This window comes from Rhea pennata, chromosome 14 (assembly GCF_028389875.1).
Source record: "Rhea pennata isolate bPtePen1 chromosome 14, bPtePen1.pri, whole genome shotgun sequence".
NCBI classification, from domain to species: domain Eukaryota; kingdom Metazoa; phylum Chordata; class Aves; order Rheiformes; family Rheidae; genus Rhea; species Rhea pennata.
In genome coordinates, this window is record NC_084676.1 from 9,811,721 (window position 1) to 9,828,390 (window position 16,670).

The 16,670-nt window shown below is 55.3% G+C and overlaps 1 protein-coding gene across 3 annotated transcripts in view; it reads right to left on the minus strand.

The window, feature by feature from the left end:
- Positions 1 to 16,670, minus strand: part of PPARGC1B (PPARG coactivator 1 beta) — a 62,894-nt gene that overhangs the window by 17,630 nt on the left and 28,594 nt on the right. For all 3 annotated transcript variants that reach the window (XR_009959905.1, XM_062587528.1, XM_062587529.1), the window contains exons 2-3: positions 4,140 to 4,313; positions 485 to 697 (exon numbers count right to left, since the gene is read on the minus strand). Coding sequence is in view for 2 of the 3 variants with exons in the window: in XM_062587528.1 (XP_062443512.1) it covers positions 485 to 697; positions 4,140 to 4,313 (387 nt within the window). In the remaining variant the exon portion in view is untranslated. The remainder of the gene's footprint in view (positions 1 to 484; positions 698 to 4,139; positions 4,314 to 16,670) is intronic.

Genomic DNA, 16,670 nt, shown 5'->3' on the forward strand with positions numbered 1-16,670 from the left:
CAGAGGGGAGCTTGGCTCTGGGCCCCCAAGGCAGCGACCCCCCTCCCCAGGGCTGTGGAGACAGGGCTGTGTCTGCCCTGCTGCTCATGGGAATGGGGCTGGGATGTGTTAGAGAGAACCCCCAAAGAACCCCACACCTGGGCTTCGGGTTGGAAAAAGGCATAAGCCATGCCAAAGCAGCCACCACCCATTTGGCACCCTATGCAGTAACCCAGAGCCCAGCCCCCACCCCCTTTATATATATATTTGTATATACACAGCAGCAATCAGCTTGTCCCCATGAGGATGGTGATGGAGGTGACAGCAATGATGCAGAACATGTATACGTATACAATACAAGTATATGCTTTGGTATTGACGGTTAAAGAGAGTTTTAAGCCTAGAATGAAAAAATTCAGACCTTTGCTTCCTATCATACCCATGCAGCCGGCTTATCAGGGGGCTCATCCAAATCCACCTTAAACAGTAGGAAGTGGGTTCTTACTAGAGACAGCTCATCAAACTCGGGGGCCTGGGGCGGCCCCCCCGTGACCGGGGCAGCGGGTTTGGGGGAGGGGGCAGGCGAGGTGTAGGCATGGTTGAGCGTGTCCCCCTCTTCCATAGTGCGGAAGGCAGCCAGGCCCATGTCATCTCCCTGTATATCATCCAATGTCTCGGTGAGGGCTGCCAGCAGCGCTTCATTCTCGCTGTCTATTATCTGAAAGGAGCAGGCAGAGAACAAGAGAGAGGGAATTAGGCTGAGCAGACAAAGCCAGGAGACTTTTATTTCGAGAGAGACTTTGGGAAGAGGGGCAGGCACTGTGCAGCAGTGGTGGCTGAGCCTGGTGGCACCCAGCACTGTGGGGCTGAGGTGCATGCAGGTGCTAGTGCCACCAGCACCCATGCCTTCCTGTGACCCCAGAGGGGAACTCAGAGGGATATTCCCAAATGAAGCAATAAGACAGGGCTAGAGGGAGAAAGACCCAACTGGAAAAGAGCTGGAACAATCATCTTTCCCACCCATCCCTTATAGCAGTCCTTGCAGGAATAGTGACAGCTCAGAGCATCTTCCTCTCTACCTCCCCATGAGAGGATCACATCTCTCTGCAGGAGAGCTGTGGTTAAAAGTCTCCTTGCCCACATACTCCTCCCTTTGGGTTGTTAGCCCACAAGCTCCTGGTTAGCCCCTCACTGCTGAGCTGGACTCTGCAGCTACTCTCTCAGCATTGCCTGAGAAAGCAGCATCCACCAGGACAGGACTTCAAGAATGGGCCACGCACAGCTCCCTCACCCTCCATGGGAGACCGCAGGGCTGGAGGAGACCTGAGGGGCACCACCATTCCTGTGCAGCTATCCAGAAGGCCAAGGCAAAGGGCGGGAAGAACATGTTGAGGGCTGTAAACACAGCTCAAGGCTGCCCAACAGAAAAGAGTACGCAACATGGATTTTATTTTCACTTGAAATCTCCAAATGCAGGAATCACCAGTTCACCTGGGAGTCTCAGCTCTCATGTTTTACAGACAGCTACTCCTAGCCTCTGCCTGTAGAGACGAGTGCAAGTGGATCCTAAAGACTCTGAGCAAGGCCAGCAGAATTAAGTGTCTCACATTATAGCTCTTCTGATTTATTTTCTAAGTGCACAGCATGACCTGGGGATGCTGACAGGTAGTTTGTGAGTGTTTGGGGCTAAGGCCACACTGTCACATTGCAGTGCTATGATGTGAGGCTCATGTGTGATGGGACTAGAAAGACACCCATGGCACCCACTGCTTTATGACCGCCTCGTGCCCCCTGAGGAGACTATGCAGGACCATGGCTCTCCTGGTTGGTCACATCTCTGCCCACTGCTTTCTGCCCAATGCTGCTCCCAGCCCACCTTTGGCACCAGCTCTGCTGATGCACCTCAGCTGCAGCCTCCAGCCCTCCTGGACCATCCCAGTCCTGCACAGCTCTCCAGTTCTTCCTCCAGTCAGGAAAGATAGCACAAATGCACAAAACAATGTGCAGGAGCAGAGGAATGGCTGAAGTGAGCCAGGAGCTAATTCTTTTTGGTCCTCCTCCATAATAGTCTTAATATAAACTATGTCCAACAAGAAGTAGGATATCACCAGATATAAAATTAGCCTGGGGGTAAATTCAGGCTCCCAGAGAGGACTGTTGACTGTAAATGGCCTCCCATGCTTCTCCTATTTTGTTTGAAAATTAAGTATCTTTTGTTCCATGCCCTAACGCTGCTTGAAGGTACTAGAGCAGGCTCCAGGGAAAGGCAGCAGGATACTCCATTTTTGGCTCCATTTCTTTTCCTCCTGTTATTGGCACGAGACTGCTGTGCATAGAAGTTCAGTGGGATACATCATACACTGCTGCTCCTAATGGGCCTGTCTTTTGCATTTCTTTTCTGTTTATCTTTTCCCCAGGAAGTTCAGCGGAAAATATGCATCTCGTGATGAAGGTCCGTCAGCTGGACTGGACGATTTTCAAGCACAGCACCAGCACAGCATAAAAGCCAGAGGGTTGTTATTATGGCCAGGTTAGCAAATATTGGGATTTTTTTCCTCTTTAAAAATAAATTCTCCTCCTTTTGAAAAAGTAACCAGCACCAAGTGCCGATTCTGGCTGCTAGTGGGCGCCAGTGAGCTCTTACAGAAGATGAGGGGGCTGCTCTCCTGCACCCCTCAGGAGGACACAGCAATCCCGTCTTGTGAGGATGGGGCCGGCTGAGGACAGAGCAGGAGGGGAAGGAGGGCCTCAGGGCTGGGGTGCAGGCTCCTGTCTGCCCCCTGGTCCAGGGGCGCCTCAGCCAGTCCCTCGCTGGAGCCCCTGCCTGGGGCCTGCACTGTGCTGGCAGCTGTCCCCATCCCCGTGGAGCACGCTCAGCTCAGGTCTCTCGTCAGCAGAAAAGTGCATCTTTGCCTTCCAGAGTGATGTGCTGCAGTTTTATCCAGCACTCCAAGGAGTGCTTGCTTTCTTTAGATGTAGCTGTAAATATCGACTTCAGCGATTAAAAATAATCCAGCCTCACTTTTTTAAACCAGCTCTTGACTCTCCAGCCTCCTCCAGCCTGCTGGCTGCTCGAGGTGGTGGTGGCGGTGCTTTATGGGCTGCAGTGGCGAGCGGGGTCCCTGCCTCGCTGAGACTGGAGCCGGAAGCAGGCAGGTGCCTGGGGTCACCCCCACACATGGGTGCCCCCACTTTGGATTTCCCACGGGGCCTGGCCCCAGTGCTGCTCCGCTTTACATGCCAGGTGCTGGTTTAGAGACATAACACCGGTGCCGGCCTGCGGCACCTCTGCCCAGCATCAGTTTCCTCCATCAGCTCGCATCAGCACAGTGCCGCTGCTCGGAGCAACTCCCTCGCTGTCAAACGCTGCCGGAGGCGCCCGGGGTGCAGGGGTACAGAGGGGACGCCGCAGCCAGGGAGCCAGATGAAAGGGGCTGCTTCCCACTCGCGGGAAACGCGTCTTCCTGCGCTGCGCCACCCCGTGTGCCACGGCCCCAAGACTCCCCCGCCGCCTCCCCAGCACAACCTGCCAGCTTGGGAATCAAGCAGGATGCGCTCCGCACTGGCTGTAATTCCTCTTTAATAATACATCACAGGAGGGTTGGCTCAGCAGCCCTCCTCTACTCTGCCACCTCCTCATTAGCCTTACTCTGCTTGCTCCAGTTAGACATAGAGCACAAATTAATGGAGCGCTAATCAGCTGGGGAAGAGATATTAATAGTTGTCACCTTTCCTCTCTCTTTCTTCCTCCCACGTCTCCCTAACCCTGTGCTCGGGTCCCCTGTGCCAGGCTGTCACCTGAGGGAAGACAAGGGCTGCCACCGCCAGCTAGACGGCAGCCCTCGGCCGCAGGCTCGCGCCGGGAAGGGCTTGGGCTGTGGGTGTTCAGAGAACGCCCCGCAGAGGCTCTGCACCCAAACTGAGACCCAAACCCCAGAACGACGGCGAGGGTTTCCCACTGCTCCAGCTGGCACTGGAAGGGGCGTACAGAGAGCAGCGTGGCACGGCGCCCTGCCCGAAGGAAGGGAGCGGGCACACCAGCCCGAGCGCGCTTCTTCCAGCACAGCAGCCAGCCCCGTGGCTGCACGTGCGGCCGCAGAGCGGGAGAGACGCGTCCCCGGGACCCGCGGCAGCGGCACCTCCCGCGGCGGCCGTGGTACCTGGAAGAGCTCGGAGTCATCCGTGCTGTACTGGCTGGACTCGGTCTCCGAGTGCTCCGCGCACCACTGCAGCTCGCTGAAGCAGCTGGCAGAGTCAAAGTCACTGGCATCCAGTTGGGACAAATCAATCTCGGGGAAATCGGAGTAGAGGTGCTCCTCGCCAGACACCTCGTACTGGGGAGAAAAGAGAAAGAGGCTGAGCCCGGCCGCTCTCTCCTCCACTTGCTGCCCTTATGGAGAGCCCAACCATGCACAGGGGCTTGCAGATTGCCCGGGGGCATGCAGGCTGTCCTCCAACACTGACAGAACAACCCTTGCTGACACTGGCAGATGGCAACAGGCTTCAGCCTCCTTCTACAGCGCAACCTGTGGAGACTGGAGGCCCCAGCTGTGAGCCAAGGGTTGAGCTGCAGGTGGAGCTGTGCATAGAAAGAACCATAGCCTTAATGCATCACCTCTACTGCTCAAGTACATTACTTGGACCCCAGAAACAGCTTTTTAAAATAAGCTTTGGTAAATGGCACAAGGAGGAGCAATTACACTGTAGTCAAGAGAGTGGAGAGCACCTCTTTATTGTGTGTTTTGCAAATCGGTTTGCACAGCCTGACATGAGTACGGGTTGTTACTAAAAGCTGCCCTGCAACTGGCAGCAAACCCTCCCGAGTCCCTCTTGCGCGAAGCTCTGTGGCAGGTGTTGAAATAGCAGACTTTGTATGGGGAATAGCCTTGTCTCCTCTGGTGAGCATAAGCTCAAAGCACAGCCACCCAGGCTAGGGCAAAACAGCTGTTGGCACTCTTAAATGAAACTTAAGCCATTCCAGCTTTTGGTGGTTTAAGAGTGACATCCAGGCTTATCTAGCTGCCTGGAGAATCTGCAATAATGGGGAGGGAAGAGACTCGGGGAGCACACAAGAGCGAAGCACAAGGCAAGGCTTTGAGCGGGTGGCTTCACAACCAGTTAGCTTGGCCTTCCCCATCCCCTCATATGAGCTCCTCGACCCCATCCCTGCAGTGTGGCATCCCCCAGTGAATGCCCAATGCTCAGTGAAAACCCTTCACAGGAAGGTGCATCTCCTGCCAGCCCAAAATCACTGTGAAGGCAATAAAGACCCTGACCCCAGTATCTCCTACCACATCCACTTCCCATGAGCATACAGAAGAAGAATGGCATAGAAAAGAATCAATGTCTGGGTGCACATAGGGCAATCTAAGCTCTAGGAACTGAGCTAAAAATATCCATTTAATCACAGAAAGCAGCTGAGACCTGTCCTGTTTCTACCTCGTTCCCAACTGCTGCCTTGCCATAAAGCTTCATGGCTCTCTGAGGAGCAGAACAAATGATTGCATTAAGCACCAGAGCGGTGAAAGCCTGAGCCACTGAGGGCACAGCCCTGGACACCAGCCCACCACTGCCCTGCCAGGGGGATGCATCAGGCTGGTGGCACTCGCTGGCAGCAGGGGCCAGACCTCAGCAAAGGGGAATGCAAGGGAGGAAACCACATTTAAAGTAAGAAGTGGCCTTGGGCGAGTGCTAATTTGAAGTCTTCCCATCCTGTTTGCATGTCCTACATTACACATGTAAGTGTGCCCAGGGGAGGCATCCGCTCCCGGCTGACGCCTGCCCCTGCTGCGCATGTGCCTTCGGTGATGCTGGCTTGTGCTGTGGCCCTGCCACAAGCCAGCGCATGGTTGGGGTCTCCATGCCAGCAAGATGGCAGCACTCCCAGGGGTGTCTCCACAGACAAATCCCAATGCCGGAGGGGCCGAGGCAAGGCACAGAACTGAGTCTGGCTCCTGTCATGCTGCCCACACATGGCCCAACCTGGCTCCCACCGCTGTCGGCAGCACGAAGCCTGCCCGCACCACCACCTCACTGCATGCTGCCGGCCCCCAGCTTGCCGCTGATTTTGCCCCCAACATCTAAGCCCAGGGTTCAAATCCAGAGGTGAAAGGTCTGTTGCAAATGCTTCTGGTATTGGCTGACTGGTGGGAGTTTTCTGGTGATGAGGGAAGCAAGTTTATTTACACAGCAAATGGATTTCAAGCAGATAAACATCTGAGCACATAAGAGAAACTGCAAAGAGAGAAAAACATTGTGGCCTCCACTTCTGAAGTGACCTAAAAGAATCTTCTCTGCAATTCAATGAGAAGCAGAAGCAATTTCGAATAAGCAGCAAAAATGGAAAAGAGCATTTCTCGCTCTTTTTTTTTTCTAATTTGTTTAAGCTGGGATAGTCTGTGATTGTTGATTTTGTTCCCATAGACTGAGGGAACTTTGTGCCAGTGCTCCCCAGTTGGGTTTAGGACACTGTATGCCACAGTGCAGGACACCCCTGTGCCCATACATGCACCATCATTTGCATTTTTCATCTGCTTTCCTCCCCTTCCCCTCCTGGGATAGCAGGAGAAGGGACAAGTGATCTGAGGACACTGCAAGGGCAGGGGAGAATGGCTTATGCCCCATCTGTGAGCTAGCCCCATACCCGGGCGCGGGAGCTTATTGAAGGCCAAAGCCTGGCTGACTATGGTGAGGGTTGCTGGGCTCTGTGGGGTGAACTTCAGACACCTGCTCCCACCAGCCAGAGCAGGGCAAAGCGCCAGAAAGGAGCCAACGGAGAAACCTGATCTCCAGGCTCAGGGGCGCGTCATTCTCCCCAGCGTCCTTCCCCCTGACAGGGCTGCCTGAGAAAGCGTCCAGGCTTATCAGGTAAATGCCCTTCATGCCAAAGGATTTCTTTGCTTTGCCCAGCCATGCAGAGGGGCCCACATGCCCCCAGCAAGGGAAGAAACAGGACTGAGCGGACAGAAGCTCCTCTGAACTGTGCTCATTTAGCTCCTGCTCTCCAGAAAGGTAGCAGCAAGCATGCAACATGCTGCCAAAGATAAAGGGCAAAAATAATGTCTAGGGCAAACCCTTGGAAGGCTCTGGGCTCTGAATACTCCATGCACGTCTGCCAAGGCTGAGGCTTTTAAAACTTTCCCAGTGAAACGCTTCTCCCTGCTCTCAGGTGGCCAGAATGCACAAGGCGGAAGGAACCACCGAGCCAGTAGCCCAAGGGTCCCCTCCTTTGCACTCCTGGGTCTGGGGGACACAGGGATACGGTTTTTACCTTTACCCTACCTCTCCTTCTCCCTATCTCTTCTGTCCCCTCTGCTCAGGGAGGGATCCCAGGACTGCTCCGGGATTAGATGCCCTTTAGCCTCTTGGATGTTTCCATTACCTGTTATGGCAAGCCTGTGCTCTGCTTCCACCACTCTTGCGCCTGCTCCAGAAAAAGTCTCACAACCACTTTGGCTCCCCCTTTTCCCCAAATCTTCCCATGGGAACAGAGGCAGAGGCTTTTATTTTTAGAAAAGTCATACATACGTGTGTATATATATGTGTGCGTGTGTGTGTGTATGCATTCAATTAAAAATAGCAAAGCAGTGAAATTCTCTTGCTCCTTTTGATATGCCACAAGGGAAAAGATCCTGGTGCTAAGATCACAAGGAGCAGCTGACACCAGTGCTTGGGACGTCTTTTGATCAACTCCACAGATGTGACATGTCCCCATTGGCAACAGAGCTGGGTAAAAATAAACTCCTGCAATCTAATGCCACCTCCGGCGCTGAGCTGCCCTCTCTTGGCACCACAGGGACTGGCGGTCAGAGCCCTGGCACTGCCATGTTGCTTGCATCCATCCCAAGCCAGCGGCTGGTTCGACTTCCCAGCAGAAAAGACTCCCAGGTTCCTACCCAGCGCAGGTCAGGAGTGCCTGGGAAGTCATGTCTGCCCGTATCGAGCCCCTCCTCTGATGAAAAAGAGGGGAGAGCCTCTGCTCAGCAAGACAGCCCGTGCCATCATCTAGCACAGAGCCACAGCTGGAATGAGCTCCTTGTGCTATAAAGAGTCATTTCAGGTCAGGTGCAACAGGGCAGAGAAAGCTGATCCTGCCAGTGCGGTACCAGCCCCATCAATAGAGGACTTCAGTCTCTAGAGGGAATTGATCAATTTGAGCACCTTTAGCCTGGCATCCAGCTCACTCAGCAGTGGGAAAAGCACTGCCTCTTGGCTAGCTGCCACGCGGAGGGAGACTCAAGGCAGGGTGGGGGACAGAGCTCCCAGTTCTCCTTTCAGGGACAGGACGGTGGCAGGGGAGATGCAGAGGGCTGACCTTGCTGCCGGCGGGCACTAGATCTCATCTGCTCTAACTTTCCCTTTTCCCACCCTTTCCACTTCCTGCTGCCTTGGGAGAGGAGTGAACTTTTGTTCTAATTTTACTCGGGAGTTTGTAGGAAAATCAGCCATGGGTTCTTGGTGTGCAGCCAGCAAACACCCATGGAGACACGCTTGAAAATTTGGAGCCATCCTCCAGTCCAGACACCTGGTCTGTGCACACTGCAGCATGGCTACATCCAGAAAGTTGCAGGGAACTTTGTGACTTGTCTGATCTATCCCTGTCAGGGAAGCAATGAGGACTCGATAGCAGTGCCACATACCTACATCCTTTGGGGAAAAACAGGAACCAAAACCTCATCACCGCCTGGAGCAGGAGTGACCCGTAACCAGCACCACACAGAAGACTTGATGGGAAAGCAAAAGATGAAACGTGAAGGGCATTTGGAGCCAGATTTATTAAAGGCTTGTGCTTTGACCAGGCTCAGAGTGCTGCTCCACATAGCACATGATATCTCACCACAAATGTCAGGAAACTCATGAAGTTCAGCAAAGAGAAATATAAAATCCTGCACCTGGGAGGAATAACCCCATGCATTAGGACTGGCTGGGAGCCCACAAGCAGCTTGAGAGCAGCTTTGCAGAGAAGGAGCAGGAGTTCTGGTGGACACCAAGTTGACATGGGCATGCAATGTGCCCTGATAGCAAAGAAGGCCAATGATATCCTGGACTGCATTAGGAAGAGCATTGCCAGCAGGTTGTGGGAGTTGATCCTCCCCCTCTGCTCAGCACTGGTGAGACGCATCTGGAGTGCTGGATTGGGACAAGAAAGACATGGACATATTGCAGCAAGTCCAGTGAAGGGCCTCTGCTTACTGAGAGGACAGAGCATCACAATTTTTATTAATTTACTACTAAGTATGAACAGCACTTCCCTGCTGTGAGGAGCTTATAACTTAAATCATGAAAGTAGGGGTTGCTCTGGGAGGCTGGCAAAGATTCTCATGCTGAGAAGTTTGTGCTTGTTTCGTGCCCCTGGAGGTGTTTCAGAGCACTGATTTTGTGAGTTCCTGGGGCAGTTTGGAAAACATGAGCTCTGGAGCCTTCCCCTTGAGTGCCTGACACATGGCAGCACCCATCCTGCTCTGAGCCTGTAACGTATGCATACACCATTGCTAATCTAGCAACAGAGAGAAAGTGTAAGGGGCAAAGTTGTAAATCAGCCAGTGAAGGACTTCTAGAGGTCACCTAGACAATAGTCCTATCCTGGGAAGCATCGACTATACCTAAGCTTTTCCGGACAAGTATTAGTGTAAGTTCTTCTTAAACATTACAGATGATGAAGGCTCTATGCCTTCTCCTGAAAACTCAGTACAAGCAAATAAATCTGAGGTTTTTGGCAGGTATTCCCTGTATTTCTTGGGGCTGTGATTTAAAGGGAGCAGCCCAGGTGCTGCCTGATGCCTGTCAGCTCCCTTGACTTGAGAGGGGCTCTGAGGAGGGGGACCCACAAGACGATGTGGTGCTCAGACTCCCCATCGCTTTGGGAAGGACTTTTGTTGTAGCTGCTTCTCACAGCCCTTTTCCTTTGCATTGGCAGCAGCCCTCACAGAAACGAGACAGAGGGGGAGCCGGCATAGAGGTTGGCTCCCTTTCCCTGCCGGATCGGGAAGGTGGTCGATGGGGAAGACCTGTCCTTGGCGTCAGTGCTGTGGGCTGTTCTGCTGTGGCTGGGGAAGGCAACCTATGCAGCTCCGATGTGGGGATTTTTAGAGGTCAAGTTCTGCAGCAGAGCATGGGCAACTGCTGGCCAGAGCTACATCCAAGGAGACTGCGTTCAGCACAGCTATGACTTAATGCAGAGCTGTGACTTAATGCTGGCCCTGGACGTCATGAGGACAGCAGGTGGGATATTTCTGCAGAAAGTTAATTTTCAGAGCTGTCTTTGGAGCAGCTTTAACTCTGGTGCAGGCACATGTGAGGTCTTATCTCTGCAGACAAATGAGGTTTTTCTCCAAGCCCAACTCTAATTCAAATATTGGATTAACGAAACAGGAAATGTTTTCCTCTTTTTCAATGTGAGCTTGGGTTCCTCAGACTAAACCACGCCCCCCCCACCCCAAGTCTCAGTGGTGGTTAGAGAGGCAGGTTTGGGGCTTGGCTGATGACTTTCCACGGGCAGCAGTACCTGAGCCAGCCTGCCAAGAGCAGAGAGCTTAGCTCTATTTGCATGCAACCAGCTTGCTCTGGGGAGCAGCCAGTGCCACATGAATGCAGCCTGTTCACTGTCTTCTTGCCTACAAGGCTAAAAACGGGAATTTACCACCTGGAGTACAACAGCCTTCAGGGCAAATGCTTGTGCTTTGTTTTTGCCTTTTCCAAGGCATACCACAGAAGTCAAGCTTTAACCCCGTGCCTCTGGCCCCCATGCCACGTGTTCTCACCTTGGAAAGAAACAGACTGACGATGCTTTCTCTGGACACGGTCTTTGAAAAACTATAGCTTTGCTACCATGTGAGCACTGAATTAATGCAAGGCAGCATTTCAGCAGGATCGCAACCAGCTGCTCTGTACAGTGCTGGGCCCTGCTGGGCAAACAACATCTCCTTTCTCCTTGCCGCTTGCTTATCTGGGCTTTTAGCAGGCATATGACAATCAGACCAAACCCTGCTGTCCCTGGGGAGAGGGGGTAGGGATAGTATTAGGGTATTTGGAAAGGCACAGACACCGCTGATGAAGAGATATCAGGCAATAATTCCTAATTTGTGTTACAGAGGCAACCTGTCCTTTCTGACATGGCTGGCAGCCATGGGCAATAGAAAGCTAAAACTGAAGCCAGCCAAGAGAGCTAAGTCTGATGCCTGCGGTGCTTAATGGGCTTAGTGCACTTGCCAAAGGGGCAGGGATCATGAGGAAGAGACCTGCAGGTCCTCCTATTGGTATGGGGTTTTCTTCTCTATCGCACCCTTCCCATGTGGCACCACTGGTGCATACACCCGCATCTCACGGTGCAGCGCACTCGCATGGGTTTCACTGTCCCTAGAACAGCACAGGTGGAAATTTCCCTTATCTAGAAAACTCCTGGTTCCAGCCCCTTGAAGTTTTGGCCAAGTATTTTGCAGCAAGGCTGAGAGCACCCTGGGCAATCACATACAGACTGTGCTCATGTTTAGTGAGGCTGCAAAAGTTTAAGCCTCTGAAGTCTGCCGGCACTAAAATGCTGCTGGAGTGAGCGCAGCAGCTTCTCAATAGCTTAATCCCGTTTCAGCCTGGAAGGCCAGATTTACATTGTCATTTGCATAAGTGGCCCCAGGATGCTTTGCAATTGCTATTGCCTTTTCACTCACATGTCACTTTGCTGCTTTCTTTCAAAAAAAAAAAAGGCGGGGGGAGCAGTGGTTCCTTAGGAGGCTGAAGGAGCAATAATGCTGGCCAGAAACAGGCAGGCAGGCCATCTACTTGCAAAGGAGCAGAAGTGGTGACTCATCCGTGTGCAGAGCCTCCTTCCTCCTGCAACTAAATGCCTACTCAAAGCATTAAGGGATAAATATACATTCACGCACGCACTGAAGACAGAGAGCCCCAAATTAGCCTGTAGCATTTAGGCTGGGACCAAAACCAGCACAAGGTGAGAAAATGCAGCAAGCGTGAGGTGTTGGCTCCCTACAGCTTCTTCCTTGGAGCCTCATGGCAACACCGTCTCCAGATCCACTGGTGCTTGCCCTCGCTGAGGGGCATTTGCAAGGCAGAAGGAGCTTCCCCATCCCCATCCACACCCCAAGCTCGTTTCAAAAAAGGAAATAAAATCCTCAGGCAGGGTTTTGGAGAGAGTTGCCTGGGCTTATCAGGAAAATCCATAATTACCGACTGCCTGAAACACAGATTAGGGCCATCGAGGGAGACAGACTTTACGCGGGCGAGCTCTCAGCTGGATGGCGAGCGACGGGCGTGCTGGCGGCACCACGGGCACGGCCACCGGCCCTTCCGCACGCAACCCCCGTCGTGGGAACAGGATGCTGGGCAACGCACGGCGCCTCCGCCTTTCGCGCCGGTGCGAGGGAGGGGAGGGCGAGGGGAGCCGGAGCGGCCGGGCGCGCGGCACCGTCGGGACCTGGTGCCGAGCCCGGCACCCCGTGGAGCACGCTGCAGCGAGCACGCTGCCTCCCGAGGAGAGCTCCCAGCCCCACCAGAGCTCGCCTGGGCCCTGGCGCCCGGGGAGGGACCGTGGAGGGGACAGACAGCAGCTCCCGGAGCGGAGGGCCCGCATGGGGCAGAGGTGGGCACGGAGGAGAGAGCTATAAATAATCGTAAATACTGCAAGGAGGCACCTGGCCAGAGCCGTGAAGGTCACCACGGTGTGTGCCGCCAGATAAGCACCCCCGTCCCCACTGGCATTTGACAAAATGTCACTCGGAACGAGGGAGCCGCGGTGTCGGGTTGTGCCTTTTGTCAGCCACCCTGCGATGCTACGCGACGCCTGGTATTTATAGCCCAAGGCACAAAGCCGAGGGCCAGCGGCTCCCGGCGGGAGGCAGAGGAGACCCTGCCCGCAAGCATAAATATCTGAGGCGGTGGAGGGAGGCAGCGGGAATGCCGCCCCGCCGGGCGCGGGGAGGAGCCGCGGGCCCCTCGCCGCTGCCGGCTCCCGCCAGGCCTTCTGCCTGCGGAGCGCAAACATCCCAGAGCCGATGCCCCTCAGGACGGGCAGGCGGAGGAGGAGCTGCAGAGCAGGGCCACCGGGCAAGGACGCGGCTCGCTCCAGCTGCCCGCCGTCTGCTGGGGGCGGCAGCACGGAGATCCCCGGCTCCAGGGTCCCCGGGAGGGAGGCCCTCTCGAGTCCGGGCTCTGAGACGTGGCCCGCCGCCCCTACCGTAAAAGCATCCTCGTCCACCCATCTTACGTGAGATGGGTAGAATCAACCATGAGATGAGAGTAATAGGAAATATTAAACATTAACTGCAAACAATACACACAAACTTGCCGGGATATCTTTGGTACAGAGCAAAGACGGAAGACATTGCAGTCAGCCGTCCCCGCGCCGGAGCGTGGACCCCGAGGAGAGGCCAGAGGCGCGCCGAGTCCGGGCAGGAGGGCAGCGGCGGCCCCGAACCGCGGGCTCCGGCGCGGCGCTTTGGTGCCCTGCTCAGCAGCCGTTCGTTCCGGGCTGCGAACGACAGGGTCCACCTTGTTCCCGCGCGCCCTCCGCAACCAGCCAGGTAACGGCCGCAGGATCCACCGCCGCTCGCTGCGCCCGGGACGGGCTGCCCCGGCGGCTCGCAACACGCGGCGAGGGCGGGACAGGGCTATTTCCCCTGCTGCAGGGGCGGGGGGAGCAGGGCCGCTGTAACCGAGAACGCGACCTTCCCAAAGAGGGACTCTCATCTCTCGACACCAGCTAATGGAAACAGCGCCTGTCGCCCGCCGCCACGCTGCCAAGCGGCCGCGCCGTGCCCTGCCAGGAGACGCGTCCCGTCCGGGCAGGGCCGGCGCGCGGGGCACGCGCGAAACGCCAGCAGCGGCGCGCGGCAGAAGGACGGGCGCGCGGCCGAGGTCGCAGGCTGCCGGGCAGGTCTGGCCCTCCTTGCCAGGAGCGCAGGGCGTCTTCGTCTCGGCTCCCCCCGGCGCCAAAGCGCACCGCGCCAACCCCCCCGCCAGCACCCCGGGGCCGTTCACAGGCAAACCTGCCTCCTTCGCGCCGCACGCTGCCCCCCGGCCCGGCTGCAGCGCCAGCAGGGCCCAGGCGCTGGGCAGGCTCAGCACCAGCGGGCGGGGAGCAGGCTGCCAGACGTGCGGCTGGACCCTGCTGGCATTTCCGAATAAACTCCTTGCTACCTGCCAGGCGACAGAAAGCAGGATCACCAAACGGCGACCGGCATGTGCTGCGGCAGGTACAGAAACGAAGGGGCAACTGCAGTCTCAGACAGGAGCAGATGGGCTTTCGCAGCCAAGCCAGTGGCAGCAGCAGCGGTGTGGAGGTTTGAGCCCACCTGGAAAACTCTGTGCAAGGGCAAGGCATGGGAGGAGGAATGTGCCAGGATCTCATCAGCTTGGGGGTCTTTCCAGCCCAGGCTGTGCATTTCACGAGCCTTGGAAACTGGGAAGCAGCCAGGAGACAGCTCTTATGCTCCAGTTCAAAGCTCACCTCCTCATAGCAGCACTTCTCCAGCAGGAAAGCGCAGATTGCCTGGGGTCATGCCAGCTGGGGAGGACGTTTTGGAGCAAGAGGTCACACAACAGAGCAGCTTCAAGGGGTGTTTTGGCCCAGCAGTCTTCACAGATGATGCCTATAGGGCCAGGAAGGAGTGGAGACCTTCACTTGTGGGGGTGGTTGTTCAGATGGAGATGGCAAAACCTCATTAAACCTCCTGGGAATCTGCTTTGCAGGGCTAGCTCTGCAAACTGCAGGTGTGCTCGATGGGATCAGGGAGGCTCGAAGCTGCCTCCACAGTGCCATGGGACAACCCCAACCCAGTCACTAGGGAGCAGGGCTTTCTCCCTGGGGGTGCAGGGCTCAGTGGTACTCAGGACACATGCCTGACTGCCTGGAAACCATAAACCCTGCTGTACAGCACATGATGGATCCCGCTTAGATCAAGATCCTGCCCTGAACCTCCCACCTGATGTGGCACACAGGGCAGCAGAAACACACCAGCATTTCCCCCGGTGCTTGTGTCCCCGTGACTCCTGTACCAGTCCACATCTAGACTTAGCTCCTCCTTTATGGAGACATTTCCTTTCAAGAAGAGGAGGTGAAGGGCTATTACTGCTTGGAGACCTGTACCTGGACAGTGGGAGGAAACACTCTGGCCCACGTGAGCCAGCTGGGGAAGCTGAGTGCTGGGGGTTGCAGCCAGGCTGGCAGCAGAGCAGGAGGTGAAGCCCCCGGCATCTGCCCGCTTTGCCACACTCCGAGCCATACTGGAGTGGGGAGCGTCTGACTCATTAAGGAGCTGACTATTAGCCATCTCTGCTTGTCACAAAAATTCCCCACATTAGTAACTTCATTCTTTTGAAAGGCAAAAATGACCAGGCAATTATTTTCAGACCTTCCTCATTTGATGTTCTTGGAGCCAAGAGCCACATGACAGCTGTGGCAGAGCGATGCCACGGAGACAGCCTCTCTAGAGGATGAGGTGTGTGCGAGGGGCTGGAGAAGGAGCAGCGCTGCCCCTGGTCAGCAGCCCTTTCGTAGGTCTGGTCACCATCCCACAGGCTCCCTTCAGCAGCAGGGCACCCAGCCTTGGGGCATGGAGATGACCCTATCCCTCCTCCCCTGCCCACTGTACTGCTGTCTGCTGAGAGGGCAGGGGGACAACACAACCCTTCTGGGCCTTTTCTGTCCTGAGGATATTACAAACGTCCTCCCCTTGCCCAGTGTGCCCCAGCTAACACCAGTTTAGCTTCATGGGCAACATTAGCTCTGACATCAACAGCTCTTCATCAAACCCACAGGCTCATCTGCCCCCCCACAGCTGGTCTGATCAGGGAAGAGCAAAATCCTGCCAGGAGGCAGCAAGCAACTGACCCTCCAGCTCCCAGCACTGTGAATACCAGTGAGGTTGAACCAGTAATAGCACCCGGAGGAAACCAGAGACGTTTCCCATAGGGACTGTGGTAGAAATCACCATTTAACTGCCACACTGTGTTTGCACTCTAACTCCAAAGCTGCCTGCGCTGCAAATGCAAGCACACTTTCACCCATGCTCCTCCATAGGGCATCACATGCGGCCACAACAAAGGATGTCCAGTGTCGTCCTGCTTGTAAAACTCCCTTTGGCTTTGCCGGAAGCCACAGTGTTGGCCTGCGGTCCCTGGGAGTCCATGAACCACTTCTCAGGGGCTTGCAAAGGCAATGTTGGAAAGCTAGGAAGCTTCCAGGGTCCACTGGAAAATGGTGAAGACGTGTCCAGCGAACGACCTGCAAAGAGCTGACCTCCGAGCCCCGGAGAGCGTTCTGGAGGGACGGCTGGACCAGGCTCGCTGCAGAGCCTGTGCCTGCAAGGGTTTGCACTGAAATGGTGCTCTCCTTTGCCGGCTGCGATTTCTCCCCCTCCCCAGGACTGCATTACCAGCCAGGGCTGGGAGAACTGTCCCCGACAGGCCAAGAGCTCTCCGATGGCAGGGTGATGGGAGCCGTGGTCTTGGCGCTCATTGCTGTGTTTCCATCTTTAGGCTGAGAAATGACAGGAGAGGGGAGGACAGTACAGGATGAGATACAATTACTGAAATACCCTTCTTCCCTGGCCTGGGACACAAAATGCAGGACTTCACGGGTGGCAATGTCGCACTCAAGGGAGGTAACAGCTCGGCGCACAGCCCGAACTCTGGCTGCCGCAGCTGGAAGCAAGGCTGTAATTTTCAGCAAGTTTTGGCAG